At 45.4% G+C, this 23,546-nt stretch overlaps 1 protein-coding gene across 1 annotated transcript in view; it reads right to left on the bottom strand.

The window, feature by feature from the left end:
* LOC143933740 (uncharacterized) overlaps window positions 1-23,546 on the bottom strand; it is a 41,622-nt gene that overhangs the window by 6,463 nt on the left and 11,613 nt on the right. The window contains exons 7-13 of the mRNA XM_077456736.1: window positions 22,725-22,839; window positions 15,443-15,513; window positions 11,939-12,073; window positions 8,313-8,486; window positions 4,481-4,541; window positions 2,774-2,928; window positions 2,523-2,665 (exon numbers count right to left, since the gene is read on the bottom strand). Of these exons, the coding sequence (XP_077312862.1) occupies window positions 2,523-2,665; window positions 2,774-2,928; window positions 4,481-4,541; window positions 8,313-8,486; window positions 11,939-12,073; window positions 15,443-15,513; window positions 22,725-22,839 (854 nt within the window). The remainder of the gene's footprint in view (window positions 1-2,522; window positions 2,666-2,773; window positions 2,929-4,480; window positions 4,542-8,312; window positions 8,487-11,938; window positions 12,074-15,442; window positions 15,514-22,724; window positions 22,840-23,546) is intronic.

Below are 23,546 nucleotides of genomic sequence, written 5' to 3'. Positions count from 1 at the left end.
CGCCTGTGTTTTTTTCACCTTAATGCATCCTATACATTAAGGTGAAAACTTCTGGCAGTGACCGACCCCCCCCCCAGTTTTACTTACCCGAGCCTCTTCATCCCCATGGCGAAGACACTCTTCCTCTCTGGATAGATTGATAGTAGCGGGAGCCAATGGCTGCGCTGCTGTCGATCAAATCTAATGACATGGGTGCCGGCAAGTCCAGCATTCGTGTCTGTGGACGCAAATGCTGGACTTGGGAGCGTGCCCACAAGGTAACCCCCCCGGGAGAGCGCTTCTCCTAGGTTACCTAATGCGAGGAAGAGCCACGAGAGCTGCTGAGGGACCCCAGAAGAGGATGATCGGGGCCACAACTGTGCAAAACCGCACAGTGGGAGGCAAGAATGGGGAATAAAAAAATAAAATAAAATGCAGCTCACCTATCTTTTTAGTTCCCCCCCCCAACTGTAAGTCTAAACTAAGCCTTATTACAATGTCACCAGACCTCTAAAGGTTGATGTTTGCACAGTTTTGAGACCTAAAGACTGACCACAGACATGTATTTGCATCAAAGCTCTACTGAACAAGCTGAAGTTAGAAGCCGATTGGTTACTATACACAGCTGCCCCAGATTCTGAGCGCTCCAGTTTTAGTAAATCTCCCCCCAGGGCCTCATTCCTATAACAGCAGATCACCAAATAAACCTTCATGTATTCAGGGGTCTGGAAAATATTAGCACAAAAGTCATACCAAATCTGTGAAAACACTGTAGGCTTAATATATACACATACATAGAACGTCTTCAAAACCTACACACAGATCACTAAAGTAGATTTAAAAGCCTTTCATAAATACACATTCCAGAGCTGATGGGTTAGTCATGTGGTATTACACAAAAAAAATAAAAAAAAAAAAAAAACAGTTCCATTCCTTGGTAGTTTCCAGGAAATATCCGCAATATATCCTTAATGTTACTACATCAGCCTGGAGGTGCTGAAAATGAAAATTCTTTAGGTGGGACAGGAAAAGGGGTCCAGGTGTTTAGATCAGCGTCCCCGGAGGAGGCACCGATACTTCTGAAGGCTCCCTGGTTTAATAGACACAGAGATAAAGGGTTGATTTATATGAAGATGAGGATTCCCAAATGTAAACTCGGCACCCAAGGCAGATGAAAAAAAAGTCTGTAATGGAACACATGAATACCGGTGGGCTTTGATGTAGTCTGTTATTGAAAAGTACAGAAGGCCCCCAAAAAGGCGAGAAAAATAAAACATATTCAAAGGCAAGTATGCTTTGAACTTTAACCTGTGATGAAATAAACGTGTGCCAATCAACTGGGATCATCAATTGGGAACAAAACACGCAGCCAAAAGTCAGAACTCCAACTTAAGATGGATTGGTGAAAAACGGACAACTAAAGCAAGCCATAGACGAGTCCAAATCTATACAAAAATTCCCGTCGATCGTCAGGTCATTCATTCGTTTTTTGCATCATTAGTGTTCCAGCTGTGACATGTGATTTTTGCGCCGCAATCAAAAAGGGCCTGTTTTTTTAGAAAAACAAAAACTATGGCACAATCACAAGCACTATTTTCGTTTTTCTCATGGGGCATACCAAAGCAAACGTACATGGAGGGCTGTGATTACCCACATGGGGATGCACATCCCTATGCAGGCAGCCCGCTGATCTCAATTGGGGTGAGGCAGGCTGCACCCAATATGACAGCCATGTGCAATGCATGCCCCCGAACTTAGTGTGCATTTGGGGACATGCATCTGTGGGAGCAGTGGTTGTGCCCATGCAGCTGCTGCATACCAAGTGGCTTTAGTAGGTTCTGTGTGAACAAGGGAGCCTCTTTTTTTGTTGCCAGGTTAAGAGGGTCTTCCTTACATATGGGGGGGGGGGGGGGGTCAAAAAAAAAAAATACATACTTTTAATAGTCAAGAGCTGAGTCTCCACCAGTCTCAAAATGCTGGCTCTGAGGGGGGGGGGGGGGGGGGGGGGGGACATCAACCTTGGAAGTACAATATGCAGGTACCATCGGGTGAGGGATCAACCCACCATTATTTAAATTGAAGAGGTCTCCAAACTTTTCAAACAGTGGGCCAGTTATCTGCCCTTCAAACTTTAGGGGGGCAGGACTCTGGTCCGTGGGAAAAATGGTGCCCCCATCACTGGGGTCAATGGGAGAATTTGTTCCCCCATTTCTGGTGTCAGTGGGAAGACTAGTACCCCAAGGTTCAGATAAAAGTAAGAAAAAAATAAAAATAAATAAATAATAATAAAAAAAAGTCACATTCAGTCCACAATATGAGACCCCTGTTTTAAACCATAAGTAAATGGCATTTTTTTTTACTTTTGAATAGATTGGAGGAGTATTAGAACACCTGTCATTTTTTGTTGCTGTCTGGAACAAAATAAAGGAAAAAAATAAAATAAAATAAAAATTTAAAAAAAGTTCTACTTTCAAAAAGGAACACCTAGCAGCCTCTGAAGCAGCATTGGTTGAGAAGGCTGGACTAAAAAAATAGATTTGTACCTGTTGTCCAGTGTGGGACCGATCTTCTGGAGAGACTTGGCAACATTAAAGCGCACATTCGCCACGGCATCGCCTGCCATCCGCACTACTGTAGGCAACATGTGCTTGGTGGTGATATCCTGTCCACAAACTTCAGAGAGTACCTAGGAAAAAACAGACACACCATCTGAAAAGAAACTCAAGCCTGAAAACAACAACCGGGCTTCGAAACCCCATAGCTTTAGTTCAAGAGAACTTCCACATTCACTTACATTGATACAGAACAAGGTGGTCATTCGGTGCAGATAGTTCGGGTCGTTGGACATTGCCAGCACTTTGGGGATGATGGTGGCCTGAGCCCACTCTTTACCAAACTTTTCCACCAGCTTCTTCAGGTTGCTGGTGGCTGCTTCTCTGATGGCATATACTGAAAACCCGCAAAAAAATAACAATGCAAAAGTTTATTTTTACATCTGACAATAAATGGAACATCATCAAAAATCTAAAAGTTGCTCAATAACCCAATAGTGATGTGATGTTTGGGATACTATTCTTCAAAATTACTTCAGGCGACTGTACTTCAGTTTGTGAGCCAAAAGATAAAATGGGAACCCTAGATATTTGCTAATTTTTCATATTCACCAACTTAACCAATAGGAATGCTTGCTTTTTTTTTATTATTTTAATTAACAGGTCATACTTACCTGCTCTATGCACTGGTAGTACACACACTGTGCAGCAGAGGCCCTTTACCATGTGATCAGCAATGTCCAATCACGGCTGACCAGTGTAAATAAGAAGAGCCGTTTATTGGCTTTTCCTCGCTCGCATCCGACAGACACTAGTAGAGGAGAGCCGATCGGGGGCTCTCCTGAAAGGGGGTGGGGGGGTTGGGTTCTGTGCCGATTTTTTAACAGTACAGATTCCGACCCAGGACCACAAAAGAAGCACACCAGGTATGCCACCCTAGACCACTAGTGATATGCCCGCCAGTCCCGCCGATCAGTGCTGAACTATAATACCTTGCTGTAGCTGTCTTTGGGCCATAGCACGGTGCTAAAGCTTACAAGTCTTGAAGCTCCACCCATTTGCTTCCTCCCCCACCCTTCTGCTGTCACATTTGGCTCCTCCCCCCCTTGCTGCCTTCTGGGAGATACACAGGTCCCAGAAGACAGCAGGACCATCGTGCATGCGCAGTAGGAAACAGGCTGTGAAACCCCAAGGCTTCACTTTGTTTCCCTTAGGGAAGATGCCGACGCCTGCACCCGGAGCCAATGGACACATGGTCTTTGGGTGCCGACATTGCGGGATCCCTGGACAGGTAGCTACCAACTTAACTTTTTTCTCCCCCAGGCTGGAACTCTTCTTTAAGCCCCATACACACACGGGCAGAATGGCGGGAGACATCTGCCAGTACAAAAAAATAAAATACCAGCTGACATACTGCCCGTGTGTATGTCAGTCTGTCGGAAAACCAGCAGCCAACCGACTCCCGATCAGCAATTTCAGCCAATGACAGACAGCTCTGATTGGAGTGTTCTGGCAGAGGGGCCGTCCCCGTCAGAACACAAGAGCTCAGCAGGAGAGACTGCTGAACCAACCTTGCATGGTTAGTACAGGAGGCTCCCAATTGGAGCCGTCAGTTGATTAAGACAACCTGGGGGTTGCACAAAACACAAAAATAGTGTGTACTCAGCATTAAAAATGTATCTAGACATCAAATGAATTGCTAAACATGTCTATTTCTATTGCCTGCGTGATCTTATCAGACACACTACTTTGTTTTCTGTTAGAAAAACAAATCTTATGTATGATAATGTTTTGCCAGAAGCCTAAAGTGGTCTAGAAATACACAATAACCCCCCCACCGTTCTAGAATCATCAGCAGCTGGAAAGGAGGGTGGCTTGTTAATGGATTAGGACATCTGTAAACCATCAGTACTGTGTCCCCTAGGCATCGAGATTTAAACATTTCTTACCGTGATCCACAAGCCAGGCCATACATAATGAGTTCAGCTTCTCATCAAAGAACTCCACACCCTACACAGGAAAAATAAATCAATCATTGCCGAGGCCAAGAAACAAACACTTGTGATTATTATCATCATCATCATCAACAAGAAACATTCCCTTTCAACAGCCCTTCAGAATCCATCTCTGAGCGCACACAATCAGGCGCGACGGCTCCCTCGGCTGAGGAAAGCATTGCAGAGCACCAAAGTTTAACATCGGGAGAGTCTCTCAGGGACTGCACAGTGTGGGATACCAACCCTGGATGGGGTTCAGCCAAAAGTTAGTTTAGTTGCTATAAACAGACTCTGGTTTAAATCCAAGCGCATATCTGATTACAATATACGAGAGGCAGTGTCAACACCGCACAAAAAGCAAAAATTTGGCAACAGACAATTGATATTTCAAGTAAATTTCAAACTGTCACTGCGTTGTTCCACGACCAAAATTAAAAAAACAAAAAAAAACACAAGTATGACACGGAAGGAAAAAAAAAACACCCCTTAAAGCGGAACTAAATTCTATATTTTACAGCAGGGCTCGACATCAGGTCCCCATGGCAACTAGAAAGTGTGTCCGCTGCTTGGGCTGCAGCCCAAAAGGTTCCGCACAACCCATGCATTTCCCCCCCCGCTATGTATCCTGGGGTTCACATGCCCATCTGCGGGTGCTGCCAGGGAGAGAAGAGCGGACACACATCCGGGGGGTGGGGGCAGATTTTATGTGCTTAGGTGTCCCGCAATAGGCGGTTCTGGCCAACTCAGATTGTTTAAAGGCCTGGATTATATCCTAAATGTAACATAATATAACTGGGTACTGACATTCATAGGTAAAGTTGATCCAGAGAATATCCGATTGCCTCTCTGGGGATCAGGGAGGAATTTTTTCCCCTGCTGTAGCAAATTGGATCATGATTTGCTGGGGGTTCTCGCCTTCCTTTGGATCAACTGTGGGTATACGATTGTGTATATGGAGGATTTCTATTTGTGTGCGTTAGGTTGCTTTTTTTCTTCTTTGCTATTTGAACTGGATGGACTGGTCTTTTTTTCAACCAGAATAAACTATGTAACTTGAATTTTTTTACAAAAAATAAAAAATAAAAATATTTTAAAATAAATTTCCCTTCATCACATACAATCTTTTGGACTTTAACCACTTGCAGACCGGACCATTTTGCTGGTCAAAGACCAGACCACTTTTTGCGATTCGGCACTGCGTCGCTTTAACTGACAATTGCGCGGTCGTGCGACGTGGCTCCCAAACAAAATTGACGTCCTTTTTTTCCCACAAATAGAGCTTTTTGGTGGTATTTGATCACCCCTGCGGTTTTTATTTTTTGCGCTATTAACAAAAATAGAGTGACAATTTTGAAAAAAAAAAAATCGCATTATTTTTTACTTTTTGTAATAATAACTATCCCCAAAAATATATAAACAAATATACATATTTTTGGTAAAAAAAAAATCAAAAAAAAAAAAAATCAAAAAAAAAAATAAATAAATAAAAAAAAATCGCAATAAGTGATTATTGATTGGTTTGCGCAAAAGTTATAGAGTTTACAAAATAGGGATAGTTTTATAGCATTTTTAGTAATAATTTTTATTTATTTTTTACTAGTAATGGCGGCGATCAGCGATTTTTATTGTGACTGCGACATTGTGGGGGACCCATCGGACATTTTTGACACATTTTTGGGACCATTGTCATTTATACAGTAATCACTGCTATATAAATGCAGTGATTCCTGTGTAAATGACACTGGCAGTGAAGGGGTTAACCGGTGGGTGGCAGTGTAGGGGTTAAGTGATCCTAGGGGTGTGTTACTAACTGTGGGGGGGGGTTGGGCTTTCATTTAGTGAACACTGATCTCTGCTCCAATCACATGGAGCAGAGATCAGCGTCACTAGTTGCTAGGCAGAATGGAGAAATGCTGTTTACTCGGCATTTCCTCCATTCGGCCGCTCCGTGAGACGATCGCGGGGATGCCCGCGGCGATCGAGTCCGCGGGTCCCGCGACTGGACTCACGGGGGTCCCGACCAGCGCGGGAGCGCGCCGCCGCGCTCCCGATGGCAGGGCGGCATTGAATATTGGACGTACCTGTACGCCAATATGCCTGCCCGTGCCATTCTGTCGATGTACATCGTCGTGCGCTGGTCGGGAAGTGGTTAAAGAAACATCTGGGGTCTAAAAGACCCTGGATAGCTTCCCTGTGCTACATTTTTTTCCCAGCCATGCTGGCTAGGGACACCAACAGGCGGTCAAACACCTCGCCTCCCGGACCAGACACAAGGAGGGGGAGGAGAGTGTACGTCCGACCTACTCCCTCCCCTCCAACGGTCTTGGGCCCGAAGATTTGTTATACGCCAATACGGCAATGTAGGCTGCCTATGAGGGAAGGGGGAACAGGACGAGCGCCGTCATATTACATATACCAAGAACCTCCGGTTTACTAGGGGTGCAACAGATCAAAAAATAAATAAATAAAAAAAAACAAAAAAAAAAAAAAACCCCCACACTCCCCACTATAATATCCACAATCTCCCCCACTGCTGTAATATCCACAATCTCAGAGTCCCCACTGTAATAGACATCTCCCCCACTCACTAATATCCACAGACATTGCCCCACTGTATACAGTATAGGAAGACTAGTGTTTAGTCTTACCTTACCTGAATAGAAGCCGGCCAGAGGGGCGATGATGTCAGCGCGCAGCCGCATGTACCAAGATGGCCGCCGCTCCGGAGCTAGGCCAAAGCCGTGGCCTTTCCCAAGACCGAGGCAGTGGAGCGCTCCGCAGATAGCGTGGTGTGCCGATCCAAACACAAACAGGTTGACCCGTTTGGATCGGTGACGATCCGTTGCACCACTATCATTTACTCAGCGGCTTCTGTAATAGGAAGCCCCGTCTCCTGGGCCGGCATTGGACCACTGTTCTGTCCAACATAGAAGCCAGTCCAGGAGGCGGAACTTAGTATTAAAGAGGCCACTGGGTAAACAGGAGATTCTATTCTCGCTGTATGTAATCTGACGCCACTCGTCCTGATCCCCCTCCGAGGCAACAGTAATCTGAGGTGAGGCTGCATATGGGCATTGATCAGGCTGCTATCATGGCAATGGTGAGGCTGCAGATGGGCAGTAACCCTTATTTTGCTTCAAAGTGCTTTATTTAAAATGGAAGTTTTTGTGTACACACACACACACACACACACACACACACACACACTCTCCCTGCTGTCCGGTCAGTACGACAGACGGACATGGCAGCAAAAAGAGTTAAAACCTCCAGCACTGGGAGAATCTCCTTCCTTTCTCTAACCATCTCTACTAAGCATTGTAACATTACAAAACAAATTGTGCAATAATAAAACCCTCATCACATTCTGCCTACAAGGACAAGGTTTACACTGGAGCGTTTCCAAGAGACAAGTACAAATAATGAATATGTATTCATGTACGGGATGCTGATCTTCCGCTCGCAGAGCTAGAAGACAATGAGACAAATAGTGGCTCATAAATCGCAGCCCTTTATTGTGTAACCACCACCAGGATGAGTTGTACCTCCAGCTCCTCGCTCACACACAACACTCATTCTGCAGCTCCACTTGTCCTATAGAGAACGGCTCTTGACCTTGAAGATCATCTGTCTACAGAGTCCAGGAGCGCACAGAAATAAAGAAGGCCAGGCATTCGGATGAATGTTAAAAAGGACGCACATACCAGCTGCTCAGCTAGGAATGCCATGTGCGTGCCTAATAACCCTGGGCGGGCACGCACATACAGATGTTAGATGATACACATACCAGCTGGCCTGCAAGGAGAGGCATGTACTCGATGATGGCTAGGCGCACTCGCCACTTGGCGTCCTCAGCCAGCTCCACGATAGCGGGCAGAAGTGACTGGGAGAGCTGGCGGATGCCGATGACCTCGTTTACACAGTCCAGGTTGGAGATGATGTTGAGTCTCACTTCTGGACACTGAAAAGGGGAGAATAGACACAGTTAATAAAAAGGGACACAAAAAACAAAAACAGCGAGGAGGATGACATTTTAGGGCCTTTTCACACCCTATCACAGCCCAAAACACTGCGGCCCGATCCTCATTTTCCCAATCAGCATTGACTATTTTTAATCCTCATGCTGCTACCATTAGTAAATATATAGGAAGGTAGATTAGATTTACTGGTTTTAAACTTTTTTTCCCACATTTTAGTTACCACTTGTTTTCTTGCCTAAGCAGATGCCATACTGTACATTCCAGTAGTCTTCAGGAGGGGTTTTCTCAGCCAAGCACACTCTCCTACCTGCATGTCTGAGCTAAGGGCAGATGGATACCAGGAAGTAAATGCTACATGAATCATCTGTCCTTACTCAAGATGGCCACAAAATGCTAGCAGGGTGTTTTCTGAAAGTGAGTTCTTAACAAAATAAGGACATGGACGATTTGTGGGGTTGCTCTGAATATAAAAAAAAAAAAAAAAAAAAAAAAAAAAAACCAACCACTTGAAGACCAGACCTTCCCAGGCATTTTGTTGTATGTATGTATCTGCTTTGTTTTTTGCTAGAAAATTACTTAGAACCCCCAAACATTATAGACTTGACTGCTCAATTGTTAAAGCGCGACAGCGCTGAAAGCTGAAAAGGGGCCTGCCCAGGAAAGGGGTGTAAGTGCCTGGTAGGCAAGTGGTTAAAGTGCGCGGGGACCAACGTCAGTACACTTGAGCTGCATAGCCATGCAACAGGGGGTGGTGCAATGTGAGTTTTACTGCATCATTTTAAAGGGGTGCTCTAGCCGTAAAAAAAAAAAACAAGGATAACAGGCAGTGAAGCCCTGCGGTTTTACTGCCTGTTTCCTGCTGCGCTTTGTGAATGGGGTGCGCTGTGTTGTGGGACACACACAGTTCCCAGAACACAGCTCGCCCCATTCACCAGAAGACAATGCGAGGAGGATAAGACTTGAGATCACCATGGAATAGGAAGAGGCAGATTACGATAATCTGCCTAGCAACAGGAATTTCTAGTAAGTTAAAAAAATTATTTTCTCAAAATGTTTAAAGATTGTTTTTTAGGGTGGCCCGGCACTAACTTTATTGTGCCCCCCTTAAACTTTATTGAAGTGCACAAAGTGACAAAAAGCAGCACGGTGACAAAGACTGACTGGTTCACACATGTTGGATAATATTACAGAACCCCTAGAATGCAGGGCGAGTCGATGTTCCTAGGCAGACTGCCTTTGCATGCAGACAGTCCTCGTTGATGCTCACACGTGATTCTGATCCCCACAATTGAACTCCAACAGAAATCCAATTGGGGGGGGGAACCCACACAGGCTAGTGACCGTAGGGCTGGCCAAGAGCACGCTAGATGAGGTCTTCCAGCCAGGAAACAAAGTGAAGCTCTTTCTGACTTGCCACAGCTTCCAATGCACATTGTGAAGCTCAAAGTGTGCCGTGAAATCAAAGTAGGAGATCTCAGTAGAGGAGAGGAGCCGGTACAATTGTGCAAGACTGAAGAGAAGGCCGGAGTTTAATTTTTTAAAGGAGGTATTAAACCCAAAAGCAAACATATTGCATATACATGCGCATATATACATATACACACACACATATATATATAAATAAAAATAATCAAACATATTGCAGCTTGCCAATTCTTAGATGTGATGGCTGCATTCGTTTTATTTTGAAGCGTTTCTGCCTTTATTTGCAGTTGGTGATCTGCCCAGTAAGTCTGTTTTTCAAAAGTACAAGCTCTTTTGCAGTTACAGGATTAAAAAAAAAAAATAAAAAAAATAAAAAAAAGAAGAAAAAAAATAAAACCACACACACACACACACACACACACACACACACACACACACACGGGCTTACAATGATCAGCTTTTACATTTATACAAAAGTTCTATTCCAAAAAAATAAAAAATAAATAAGTTGCTGTAACAGATTATAAAGCGTGAGCTGGCAATAGCTTCATTATGTTAGTGTATCTAATTGTGCTAGTACATCTAACACTAACCTCCCCACAGACTGATAATGCTGTCCAAAAGGTGTCTGTTGCTCCTTCCTCCAGAGTGGGGGCACGCTAATGCTGGGTACACATGGGCCAACAATTGGCTAAAAAACGGCCAGCTTCGAAGGAACTGGCAGTCTCGACCCGTATGTACAGCTCCCCGTCACACAGAAGCTAACAACCAGCTTCTGTTGATTGGGCATGCTGGAAAACCAGCATCTGATCAGCGTGGGCAGCCAATGGCTGTCCTGCCACGGGGGGCTGGTGTCCACCTGTCAGTACACAATAGCACAGAAGGTGAGATCGCTGTACTAACATAATTTGTGTTAGTACAGCTCTCAGTTTTTTTTTCATTCAGCCTGTTTGGTTTAAAAAAAAAAAAAAAAAAAAAAAAAAAACCCCCCCAAAAAAAAGCCTGTGTACCAGGCTTAATCATTTCAGCCCCGGAAGGATTTACCCCCCCTTCCTAAACAGGCCATTTTTTTGCAATACACTGCTGTACAGTTTGCAAGCTCCTGCTGTACAGCTATGATGATTTACACAGGAGTGCCATTCTGCCGGGCAGTCAGCAAGTGGTGAAAGGAGAAGTTCAGCCTGAGCTTGTTTGGCTTCTCCTATGGATCACAGGAGTGCAATTTGTCTGCCGTCACCAATGAGTGAGGAAGGAGAAGACCAGAGAGCTGCAACCAACAGTCTACCGCTCTATGCTCAAGGAGCTGTGAAAAACAAGCGCTCGGTGGTGTTCGATCGCTCAGTTGTCATGGAGGCGCCGGGAGACAGATGCAGCCTCCACCGAAATATGATGGGGGGGGGGGGGGGGGGACCCCACATCAACCCCCTTTACTTTTTTAATACAGGTGAGTGCGTTACTGGCCAGATCACCAGGTGAAAACAGAGTGGAGAAAAAAAAAAGGAATTAGACTAGAAGAATAAAACTAATGCAGCTACCACATCTGATTGGTAAACTTCAATAGATGATGTTTTTGATTTTAGGTTGAATACGGCTTTAAGATGACAGATCTAACCTGAAATTCCAACACTCCTATTTAGGGTAAACGTGAAATATAGTGCACTTGGGTCTGTAATAAAATCAGATTTCATTTTCCCCATTACCTCTTTGTGTTGTGCGCCACCTTGTGGCAGAAATATGTAAAACGGCGGAGTTAATAAAATATCCCTAGAAGCAGGGGTCTCCAAACTACGGCCCTCCAGATGTTCAGGAACTACAATTCCCATGATGCTTAGTCATGTCTTTAAATGTCAAAAGGTTTACAATGCCTCATGGAACATATAGTTCCCCCCAACAGCTGGGGGGCCATAGCTTGGAGATCCCCGATAGAGCAATAAAAAAAAAAAAAAAAAAAAAAAAAAACACAAACACCACATACCCCGCACATCTGACATACAGAAACTTTGCCTACCTCATCCTTCAGCTGGGCCAAGAAAAGAGGAAGAAGATGTTCTATAGTATTATCCTTCCCCAGGATGGGGGACAGACCCATGATGACGGATGCCAGGGCGGATTTCACGTGCTGGTTGGCATCTGAAACCAATTCCTGGTTAGAAAGGAAAATAAAAGATCAGATTTTAAGTCCAATAAAGGAAGTCATCAAAATACACAATAGGGCCAAAAGGTTTGTGAATTTAACCACTTCACCGTCGTAAGATTTAACCCCTTCATGACCAGAGCATTTGGCACTGCGCTGATTTAACTGGTAATTGCAACACTGAACCAAAAATTAAAAATTTATATCACTTTTTCCCCACATATATCGTTTTCTTTTGGTGGCTTTTGATCACCACTGGGTTTAAATTGTATAAAAAAAAATTTTTTTTTTATATCCCCCACCCCAGCACATTTTCTAAATTTAATAAAAAAAAAAAATCTAATTTCTACCGCCGAAAATGGGAATCAGAATTTTGCCAGTAGAGGAAAATAAATAAAAAGTGCCGAAAACGCACGTGATTTTGCCATAATTTTTACCATGCTTGTGGTGGCTTTTTCATAGGTCATGTGACTCAAAAAACCACATCAAAAACGTAACACGGGTGTGTTGTTCATGCTTTCCTGCTGCTTTTTAAATACGGATGTATGTTTTTGGTGTGGGTTTTTAACAGACCAAAAATGCAAGCGCAGCAGACCAGTGTGAAGACCTACATGGAATTTAAAAGGGAAAGATGTATTTTTCTTGAGCCTTTCCTGCGTTAAAAGTGCAATGGTGACAAATTCATATTTATTTAAATTCAATTATATATATGCTTCAAAAAAATAAATATAAACTGTCATTTTCGGGTTTTGGCCAAGTGCAGCCTGAATTTTCATAGCAAAATTTTACATTTCGGTGCACCTCTAAAAATGGTGGTGATCAATGACTTTTTATGCGATTGATAGCGTGGTAGCAGGAACAGATCATTTTATTCTAATGGATGGGATAGTTCCTGTCAGATTACAGAGCAACGACTGACAGTCGCCGCTCTCTTCTCAGAGCGGACCCAATAACTGAGCAATCAGTCTTTGATCACTCGGTTCTTTATGTAGAGCTGGAGGAGGAACAGCTACAGCTCAGATAAATGCTGCAGTCATCTAGGTAAATATGTAGGTTTTTTTTTTTTAATTTTTTTTTTTTAGGATCCTGCACATCTTAACATTATACACATTTCTAACTATTTTGTAGAGGTCCACCGAATGAAAATTTTGTCGCCGAAACCAAAAATGCAGGATGCACTTGGCCTAAAATAAAAATTGTATTAGGTTTGACGTTTTAATATCATGAATTTAAATGAATATGAATTTTTCAGCCATTATTAGCACCTTTAGAGCAAGAAAAGCTCAAGAAAGATGCATCTCTTTATATTGTATGCATGTCTGCACACTGTTCCATTGCGCTTTCATTGTTAAAAATCTGCTTGCTGCATTCTTGGTTAGTAAACCCAAAAACGCACCTCCCTGTTGAAATGCATTTTTTTTTATTTAAATGCAGCATAACACACCTTTGTTATGCTTTTGATGCGGTTCTCGAGTCATATGACCAACATACCGTAAGCATAGTAAAATCGCAGTAAACTTGCGTCAAAGTCATTGTAAGGCCCCACACTTCGTACCCCACAATTCCCAATGATGACCATTATCTGTGAGACTTCAAGTTGCATCAACTTCAAAATAGTTCCTATACTACTTGGTCTTTGACTTTGATGCGAGTTGAGGTCTATCGACCTCAACTTTACACAGGCATTCCCTGAAACCGCAGAAAAAAACCCAAAAAAAAAAAACAAATACACAACTCGAGCGACTTTCAAGTTGCAGCAGTGTGAAAGGGGCTTAAAGTTGCGGTAAAGTCATGTCAGCGCCGGTTCACACTGGGGAGACCTGTTAGGCGACTTAGCCGCCTGACAAGTCATGCTCCATGCAGTGCAATGGAACTGTTCTAATGGGAGCGACTCAAGTCGTTCCGACTTAGAAAAAAGTTTCCTGTACTACCTTGGGGAGACTTGCATCGACTTCTATTAAAGAAGTAGTTTGCAAGTCTCGCGGTCGGATGACTGACGCCGCCCCAGTGTGAATCGCCACTCAAAGTTGCATACATTGTCAGTGCCATTATTGCCACCTTTTTCTCTTCTCTGCCGAATGACACCAACACCATTTTCGGCTGATATGTTTCAGCCGCTGAAATTTCGGTGCAGCTCTAATACTTTGTGACCTCGAAAAGGGGGGGGGGGGGGGGGGCGGAAATTGTGTTTCTGGCCCCGACATGCATTAGCCGTTTAATTGTGAATCATTAAAGTAATATGCTATTGTGGTCTGGCGCTCCTATTGGTAGAAGCTTTGAGTGATTAAATACCCATTGGAAGATATGAATATCCAAATAGCCGTGTCTCCAAAAGGGCTGCCTAGCCAGAACCAGTGAGATTGATTTACAAAAATTAGAGTGCAAAATCTGGTGCAGTTCTGCATAGAAACCAATCAGCTTCCAGGGTTTTTTTGGTCAAAGCTTAATTGAACAACCTGAAGCTAGAAGCAGATTGGTTACCATGCAGAGCTGCACCAGATTTTACACTCTCCAGAATTAGCAAATCAACCCCAGCGAGTTCTTTGAGTTAAGACTCCCTTTACTGCTCTGTGTATAGAAGTACTGAAGTCCCAGTGCCTCTTTGATAGACCAAAAGATTTGGGACTGTGCACACTGAAAGGCCTGCATGTATTAGGTCAACTTACAGGCAACTCTGCTGCCAACGATCCTGCCACTGACAGTTTATTGAATTCAGCAGCAAGACCAAGACTGCTTGTTTTCTCCCTATAAAATCGATCCCTCTGTAGTTGAGGTAAAGCGGTCGCTCCTATTGTTAGCAATAGAGATTCAGCAGCATTTGGGCCAGCATCAGAACATCATCTCACTTGGGACTACAGAGTTATTAAAGGGGTTGTAAACTGCTGGATGTTTATTACCTGCATGATAAAGGCATAATGTGCTAGTATGCATCGCATACTAGCACATTATGTGAAACTTGCTTCAAAACCAAGCATTCAAGCGATGTGATCGGTGGAGGCTGCTTCCATCTTTACCCGTCTTTCTCCCGGGTTTGCGGACTCGGGCTCTGACTGTCCAGAGCCGCCATGACGTCACTCACGCACATGTACATGGGAGCCGCCGTTCACGGCACAGGACGGGTGGTTGTTCCTTCAGAGCGCATACGCCAGTGATGTCACTGGCTGCATGTACAGTAAAGATCACCTAAACAGTGCACATTTAGGAGATATTTACACTACCTATAGGTGAATCTTATAGGACACAAACAGCAGTGATCCTGCCGCTTGAGATTTGTTTTTAGCAAAAGAGTTGCCAGTGTGTCATTAGCACGAGTTCATACAATGATAAATCGCAAAACTGCTACATTTACACTGAGGAAGAGCCGACAGACAGACATACCTTGACACATGGAAGGATCTGCGTCATTATGATGTTCTCCCGACAGTCGGCTGACAAGTTCTCACATAATTCTACAACAAAACAGAACACTGGCATCAGATGAGGATTGGCATTTATACTTGCTGTACCTAACATACATCATCATACATTTTTTGGGGTTGGTCGGATGAAAAACAGACCGCCCTGTTGGTTTCATTTGATGGAAAATAGGGTTTCCATCTGTCTGGATTCAGCTAAGGTGTTTTTATATATTTTTTTTTCTCAAATCGCCTTTCAGGACAACCCCGGAGAGAGTGTAGCTCCACCTTGCAATCAGGAAACACATGCCCACTTTAAAAACACCTCCTCCTCCTCCATGGCTTCAGTTATTGTGTTTCCTCCTTGGAGGAAGCATGTGCCTGAACCAGGGAGAGCTACACTCTCTGCAGGGGAGTAAGGCTTACCTTTTGTTGCAGGTTGTTTCTCTTTGACCCCCAGCAGCATCTCCACGGGGAGAGGACTCCTGGAGCTCCTGGTCCCGCCATCTCACGGGAGTAAGGACACTCGGAGTGCCGGCGTCGGGTGCCCGGTGTCCGCTTGTTAGCGCAGGGAGGGCTTTGTTGCTGGCGGAGGCCGCTGCAGGTCAGCGGCATGGCTCCGTTTTCGGCGCCGGGTCCCGGGCGGCGACGGCGTCGTTCACGGTGACGCGCGGGCGCTCTGAGGGGGCGTGGCGCCGTGGTTCAGCGCCTGGAACGCAGGGGTCATGGGGCGGGTCAGGTGACCGTGTGCTTCCGCTTCCGGCCGGCCTTGATGACGCGGCGGCCGGGAAAATTTAAAATGAGAGCTGTTTGTAAAATAGCTGCCTCACTCAAACGATGGAAGAGTGCAAGCCAGCTATGGCGGAGACAGGCGCCCCCAGCACCGGTCCAGCCCAGGTACGTAAGGTGCACTGGCACCCTCTGCTTTACTGTGGGTATGTCTTTGTTTGTTTCCCCCCTCTTGGGGGCCTGTCGCTGCAGGTCAGAGGTGGACTTCGCTCTGACCTTTTGCAGCCTAGTTCTGGGGTCTCACTAGTAGGTCTGTTTGGTGGTGGGTCTCTGCACTGGCTTGGTGTTAAGCAACTGGTTGTTGTGAGCTTTTAGTGAATTAAACCTGTATGTCGTTTCAGGAAAAATCACTAGGAAAAGCTAGACCAGGTCAGAGAAAATGTCCTTCCTGCAAAACCCCCCTCAGAGATTCATGGCAGAAGGCAATGTGCAGAAATTGTATCAGAGAATTGGTGGAAGAGGAAACATCTCAACAATATAAGGATTTGTTTTCTTCGGTTAAAGAGCTGACAAACTCTTTGAGTTCAGTCAAGTCCATCCTGATACAAAACCCTCCCGCACAGACCGAGCCTCAGAACTTACCGCCCAGCCCCAGGGCGTCGTCATCCAGACAGGTGGAAACTGAAGAGTCTGGAGACGAAGGGGGTAGTACTCTCATCTCCTTCAGGGATTCTGAGGAGGAGGAAGAGGAAGAAGATAGCAGGGGCTCCAAATTCAAGCTATCACTAGAGGAAGTAGATGATATTTTAAAAGCAATCTACACTACTCTAGAAATTCAGGAAGAAAAAGTACAACTGTCAGTTCATGACAAAATGTACCAGGGGTTGGACGAAACAAAACGGCGAGTTTTTCCTGTCCACAGGGTCCTCTCAGACTCAGTGAGAAAGGAGTGGAAGGACCCAGAAAAAGCCCCTTTCTTCTCTAAAGCTCTCAAAAGAAGGTTTCCCTTCGAAGATAAGGACTCAGAGGTTTGGAACAAGAAACCCAGAGTCGATGCAGCTTTCTCGCAGGTATCCAGACGAACGGATCTAGCCTTTGAAGATATGGGGATCCTTAAAGACCCAATGGACAAAAAAGCTGACTCCATCCTTAAAAAAGCTTGGGATGCTGCGTCAGTCAGTCTAAAACCAGCAATGGCAGCTACGGTGGTGGCCAGGAATCTGGAATGTTGGGTAGAGAAGCTGAAGAGCCATATTGAGGCGGGGACACCCCGCAAGGATCTCTTAGAGTCCTTTCCACTGATCCTGAATGCAGTCAAATACATGGCGGATGCATCAGCAGAATCAGTTAAACTGGCCGCTAGGTCTTCGGCTCTTGTAAATTCAGCCAGGAGAGCAGTTTGGCTGAAAACATGGTCTGGGGACACTGCCTCTAAGGTCAAGCTGTGTGGTCTTCCCTTCTCGGGTGACTTGCTCTTTGGTCCTGATTTAGAGTCTGTGCTGGATAGAACAGCCGATAAAAAGAAGGCTTTTCCAGTTAAGAAAAAGCAGATTGCTAAAAAGAATTTTCGTGCTTTTCAGCAGTCCCATAAAAAAGACCAGGAGCACAAGAGCAGATGGGGTTCACAGAAGGGCAAAGGCAGGGGTGGAGTCCTCTTTAGATCTCCCCCAGAGCAGTCCCCTAAGAACAAGTGACAATATCTCCCCAGTGGGGGGGAGACTGTCAGCTTTTCGCGAACAATGGGACAGGCTGTCTCCAAATCTGTTCGTGAAGAGCGTTGTCGATCAGGGGTACAGGTTGGAGTTTTCAGAACTACCCCCGAGCAGGTTTTATGTGACAACATTGCCAAGGGATCAGGAGAAGGCCTCTGCAATGAAGCTGTTGTTACAGGAGCTGATACAGCAAGAGGTTCTGATTCAAGTCCCAGTAAACCAGCAGGGCGGGGGTTTTTATTCACATATTTTTCTGGTGAAAAAACCCTCAGGGAAGTACCGTCTAATCCTGAATCTGAAATTCCTGAACAGGTTCATTCGGTACAAACATTTCAGGATGGATACAATTTTCTCCATCACAAAGCTGTTGACCCCAGAATGCTTCATGGCATCCCTGGACCTAAGGGATGCCTACCTTCATATACCAATTCATCAGGCATCGCAGCAGTTCCTGCGCCTGGCATTGAAGGTAGGGAGTTCGGTATGGCACCTCCAATTCAGGGCTCTGCCGTTCGGACTCTCGTCCTCTCCCAGGGTCTTTACGAAGATTATGGCAGAGGCTTTGGAACCCCTGAAATTGAAGGGGATTCCAGTCGTTCCTTATCTGGACGACCTTTTGTTTTTTGCAGACTCCAGGGAGCAGGTCCTAGTCAATCTCCAGAGGGCCCAGTCTCACCTCGAGGGCCTGGGATGGCTTCTAAACCTAGAGAAGTCAATCCTGACCCCCTCACAGGAAATGAAATTTCTGGGGTATACATTAAATTCGATTCTCCAGAAAGTTTTCCTGCCGTTGGAAAAACAGGAAAAGTTACAGCTAGCTGTACAGCGGATACAGAGCAACCAGACAGTCTCAGTCAGGATGGCTATGGCAGTTCTGGGCCTGCTTACGGCAGCAATCCCGGCTGTTCAGTGGGCCAGGTTCCATTCCAGACCCCTTCAGAGGGAGGTTCTGTCAAGCTGGTCCCATCAGGATCCTTTGGAAAAACAGCTAAAAATTTCGTCAAAGACGAAAAGGGCTCTTTGGTGGTGGAGAGACCAGGCAAACCTCTCAAGGGGCCTGGTGTGGACCTTTCCTGTGGACAAGCGCCTTACTACAGACGCAAGTGCCTGGGGCTGGGGAGCCCATCTGGATGGTCAGACATCTCAGGGGGTCTGGTCCAAACAGGAAGCTCAAAGATCATCCAACTGGAGGGAGTTGAAGGCGATCTTTCTGGGTTTAGTGGCATTTCAGCAGAGTTTGAGAGGCCACCATGTTCAGGTGTTGTCAGACAACACAACAGCGGTTACCTACATTATGAAGCAAGGGGGAACCAGAAGCAGGAGCTTGATGGAACTGGCCAATCTGTTGTTAGCCTGGGCAGAACAGAACACAGCCTCACTATCGGCAGTGCATCTGAAGGGCTCTCAGAATTTGTTTGCGGACCTCCTAAGCAGGCGCAAATTGCTAGAGGCAGAATGGAGTCTGAATCAGGAAGTGTTCCTGATGATCTCCGAGGCCTGGGGGGTTCCTCAGGTAGACCTTTTGCCAGCCAGCAGAACTCAAAGGTGGACAGATTCTTTTCTCTTCACCGAGGAGATGCAGCAATAGGGTTGGATGCATTCGCTCACCCCTGGCATTACCAGCTGTGCTATGCCTTTCCCCCCTTTCCTCTAATTCCACTAGTACTGAGGAAATTCAGGGAAGAAAGGACAGACTTAATACTAGTCACTCCTTTTTGGCCAAAAAGACCCTGGTTCGCGGGTCTTCGAAACCTAGCCTCGAAGCCCCCATGGAGGTTACCACTCAGAAAAGATCTGTTATCCCAGGGGACAGTAAGTCATCCAGAAGTGGAACTCCTGCAGCTAACCGCCTGGTTTCTGAGGAGGACCTGTTAAAGGCTAAAGGTCTCTCAGATAAAGTAGTAAAGACCCTGCTGTCCAGTAGGAAGGCAGTTACACAGGCAATTTACATGAAGGTCTGGAAAAAGTTCAACTCCTGGTGCAGTTCTAGAGAACTCAAGGTCAAGAGCACGGTGTCAGTCTTGGAGTTTCTCCATGAAGGAATGGAGAAGGGTCTCGCAGCCAGTACCCTGAAGACTCAGGTGGCTGCCTTATCAGTTTTCTTTGAAAAGACCTTATCTAAAGAAACTTTAATTTCTAGATTTTTTAGGGCTCTTGCTCGAAATAGACCAGTAGCCCTTAAAGACTTTCCCAGTTGGGATTTGTCTACAGTTTTACAGGGTCTCTCGGGAGCACCGTTTGAACCCTTACAGGAAGCTTCTTTGCAGAAGGTGGTTTTAAAAACAATCTTTTTGGTGGCCATCACCTCGGCCAGGAGAGTCAGCGAGCTCCAAGCTCTAGCTATTACAGAACCCTTCCTTAGAATTTATCAGGACAGGGTGGTACTGAGGACGGATCCAGCATTCCTACCGAAAGTATCCTCAACTTTCCATCGATCACAGGAAATAGTGTTACCTACATTCTCTGCAAGCCCAGCAAATGCAGGAGAGGAAGTTTTTCACACATTGGATGTGAGAAGATGTCTTTTACAGTTTCTGAAAGTTACTAAAGAATTTAGAAAATCAAACGCCCTCTTTGTGATATTTTCTGGATCACGCAAGGGGGAGAAAGCTTCTAAAAGTACGCTGGGTAGGTGGCTTAAGTTGGCTATAACAGAAGCCTATAAAGCAAAAGGAGAAATACCTCCCTCAGGTATTGCTGCCCACTCTACTAGATCCACGGCAGTTTCCTGGGCTGAAAGGGCCGGTGCCACGCCTGAACAAATCTGCAAGGCTGCCACTTGGTCCAGTTATTCGACATTTCTCCGGCATTACCGGTTAGATCTACTGTCTGCAGCAGATCAGGCCTTCGGCAGGAAGGTACTGCAGGCAGTAGTCCCGCCCTAGGGTAAGTTTCTCGGTTATCCTCTCCGGGGTTGTCCTGAAAGGCGATTTGAGAAAGACTCAGTTAGACTTACCGGTGACGGTATTTCTAAGAGCCTTTCAGGACAACCGTTACTTCCCTCCCTAGGTTATGCTTAGTAAATGTATTAAGTTCTACCATGGTGTTGTGCTTTCTGTGCTTTGTTTTCCAGCGTCGGAAGGCCACAATAACTGAAGCCATGGAGGAGGAGGAGGTGTTTTTAAAGTGGGCATGTGTTTCCTGATTGCAAGGTGGAGCTACACTCTCTCCGGGGTTGTCCTGAAAGGCTCTTAGAAATACCGTCACCGGTAAGTCTAACTGAGTCTTTTAGGGGAAGGGGGAAATATAGCAAAAAATACTAATATATTACTTTATTCCAACAAAATGGTAGCTCTTTTTTTTTTTTTCTTTTTTGTTTACAGCGCAAAAAAAAAAAAACCCACACGCAGAGGTGATCAAATACTGCCATAAGAAATCTATTTGTGGGGTAAAAAGGACATCAATTTTGTTTAAGTACAATGTCGCAATTGTTAGTTAAAGTGATTCAATGCCGCATTGCAAAAAATGGTCTTGTCATTAAGGGGGCAAATCCTTCTGGTCCTTAAGTGGTTAAAGTGGCCTGAGTGGTGAATTCGCCACTGGATCACTTTTAGATTGGTGAAGCCCGGGACCCATCCAGTGCTGCCAGTGCATTGGCATAGAGATGAATGAAGAAAAGACTGCCTCTGCTCATCTCTAATGCCCTGTACACACGGTCGGACTTTCAGACGGAAAATGTGCAATCGGATCGTGTTGTCGGAAAATCCAATCATGTGTGGGCTCCATCTGACTTTTCCTGTCGGAATTTCCGACACACCGAGTTTGAGAGCTGGATCTAAAATTTTCCGACAACAAAATCTGATAGTTTAAATTCCAATCGTGTGTAGACATTTCCGACAAAGTGCCAAGCATGCTCAGAATAAATTAAGAGACCACAGCTATTGGCTACTGGCCCATTTATAGTCCCGACCTATGTGTTGTATGTCACCTCGTTAAGAACGATCACATTTTCCGACCGGTGTGTATGCAAGACAAGTTTGGCACAAAATCAGTCGGAAAAAATCTGATGGATTTTGTTGTCGGAATGTGCGGCCATGTGTACAAGGCATAAGGCTTTTGAAGAATGGAGCAATGTCATTTCTGGTTCCTCCGGCTTTTGTAAACAAGGTATTTTCTTTTATATCAAAAAAGTGTATTTCCCCCCCCCCCAAAAAAAAAAAAAAAATTGCTAGAAAAACACACCACACAGATTTTTACATCTATCACAGAACTGTCAGAATTGGCCCCATAGGCAAGTGGTAAAACATTACAGCTCACTAGTACTTAGTTGTGGCGGCTGCATTCATTTTTTTTCAGGCTGAATTCCTCCCTGCTACAAAACGTATCCATATTGTCCGCATCCACAACTGTCCGATTCTGCAGACGGAGGAAAATCCTATTTTTCTATCCGTCTGCAGAGCGGATCGGATGAACACGGACAGACGGTCGGTGCTCATCCGATCCCCATAGAGGAGAGCGGAGATCTGACAGGGCGGTCCCTGCACAATGTGCAGAGACCACCCTGTCCGCCGCCGGCTCAGCGGGGACAACGGAGCGATCCCTGCTGAGCAAGCGGATCATCACGGGGCGGATCATTACTTATCCACCCCGTGTGAAAGGGGCCTTACCCTGATCTGTGATCAGCTGAGTTCTTCGGACTGGGTGATCAGAGCATGCTGCACGCGCGCCGCAGGGGGTACAAAGGCAGCACAATCACGAAAGGACGTCAATAGATGCCCTCCTGGCAAAAGGAAGCAAGCTGTAGCTGTCATTCGGCTATGGCGTGGGCAGCAACAGGTTAACTTGCAATAGGCTTGTCCAAATACTTCCATAGACAATCCTTACCTTTAACTTTGTGGGAAGCCGCAGCTCGCACCTCAGCCTCACAGTCCTTCATCAGATTCTGGAAAGCCGGAACCAGGTCTGTCTTTGTGATTTCTGGGCCAACTGCTTTCTGGAGCTACAGGGGGGCACAGAGAACATCACATGGCTTAATACAGACAAAATGAAATATTAACTGCCTGTGATAACAAAGATCTCCCTCCAGGCCTAAGTGCACCTGGGCAGTGTTACTAATTGCCACACAGAGATCAGCATAGAATACGAAAATAAAAGTGGCTCAAAAGGCATCTTAGTGCCCCATTCACATGCTGCGTGTTCCTGTGCGATTCACATGCAGTTTTGTGCAGTAGGATTTCAGCCTATTCCTTTTGACTGGACTGAAATCACACCGCACCAGAAGTAGTGCATGTACTTTTGGAAACGCACTACAAGCGGATCGCATGGTACTTTCGCAACCTGCATTAAGTTTACATTGACACCCACTGCAGGTCGAAAAGGCAGTGCGATTTAAATGGAGTGGAAAGCCAGCGTGGAATACAGGTTTACTGTACGGTATAATAGTGTGAACGGGCCCTTATGTAGGCTAATCCTAGCAATAGAGTAAACCGAAGGCTAGGCTCACACTAATGTGGTGCGGGAAATCTGTGTGCCTTTCCTGCACCACATTAAAGTGACACTGCCCCTGCAAGCCATAGCAGCTGTCAATGCAATCTTAAAGCAGAGTTCCACCCAGAAGTGGAACTTCCGCTTGTTTCTTCTCCCCCTCCGGTGCCACAATTGGCACGTTTCGTATCCCAACATAGACTAGGCACTTTGTTGCAATGG

This window comes from Lithobates pipiens, unplaced genomic scaffold (assembly GCF_037356315.1).
Source record: "Lithobates pipiens isolate NorthernLeopardFrog02 unplaced genomic scaffold, aLitPip1_a1.2 Scaffold_27, whole genome shotgun sequence".
NCBI lineage: Eukaryota > Metazoa > Chordata > Amphibia > Anura > Ranidae > Lithobates > Lithobates pipiens.
Note: the sequence above shows the minus strand (reverse complement) of the source record. Positions and strands in the feature narration are given on the sequence as shown.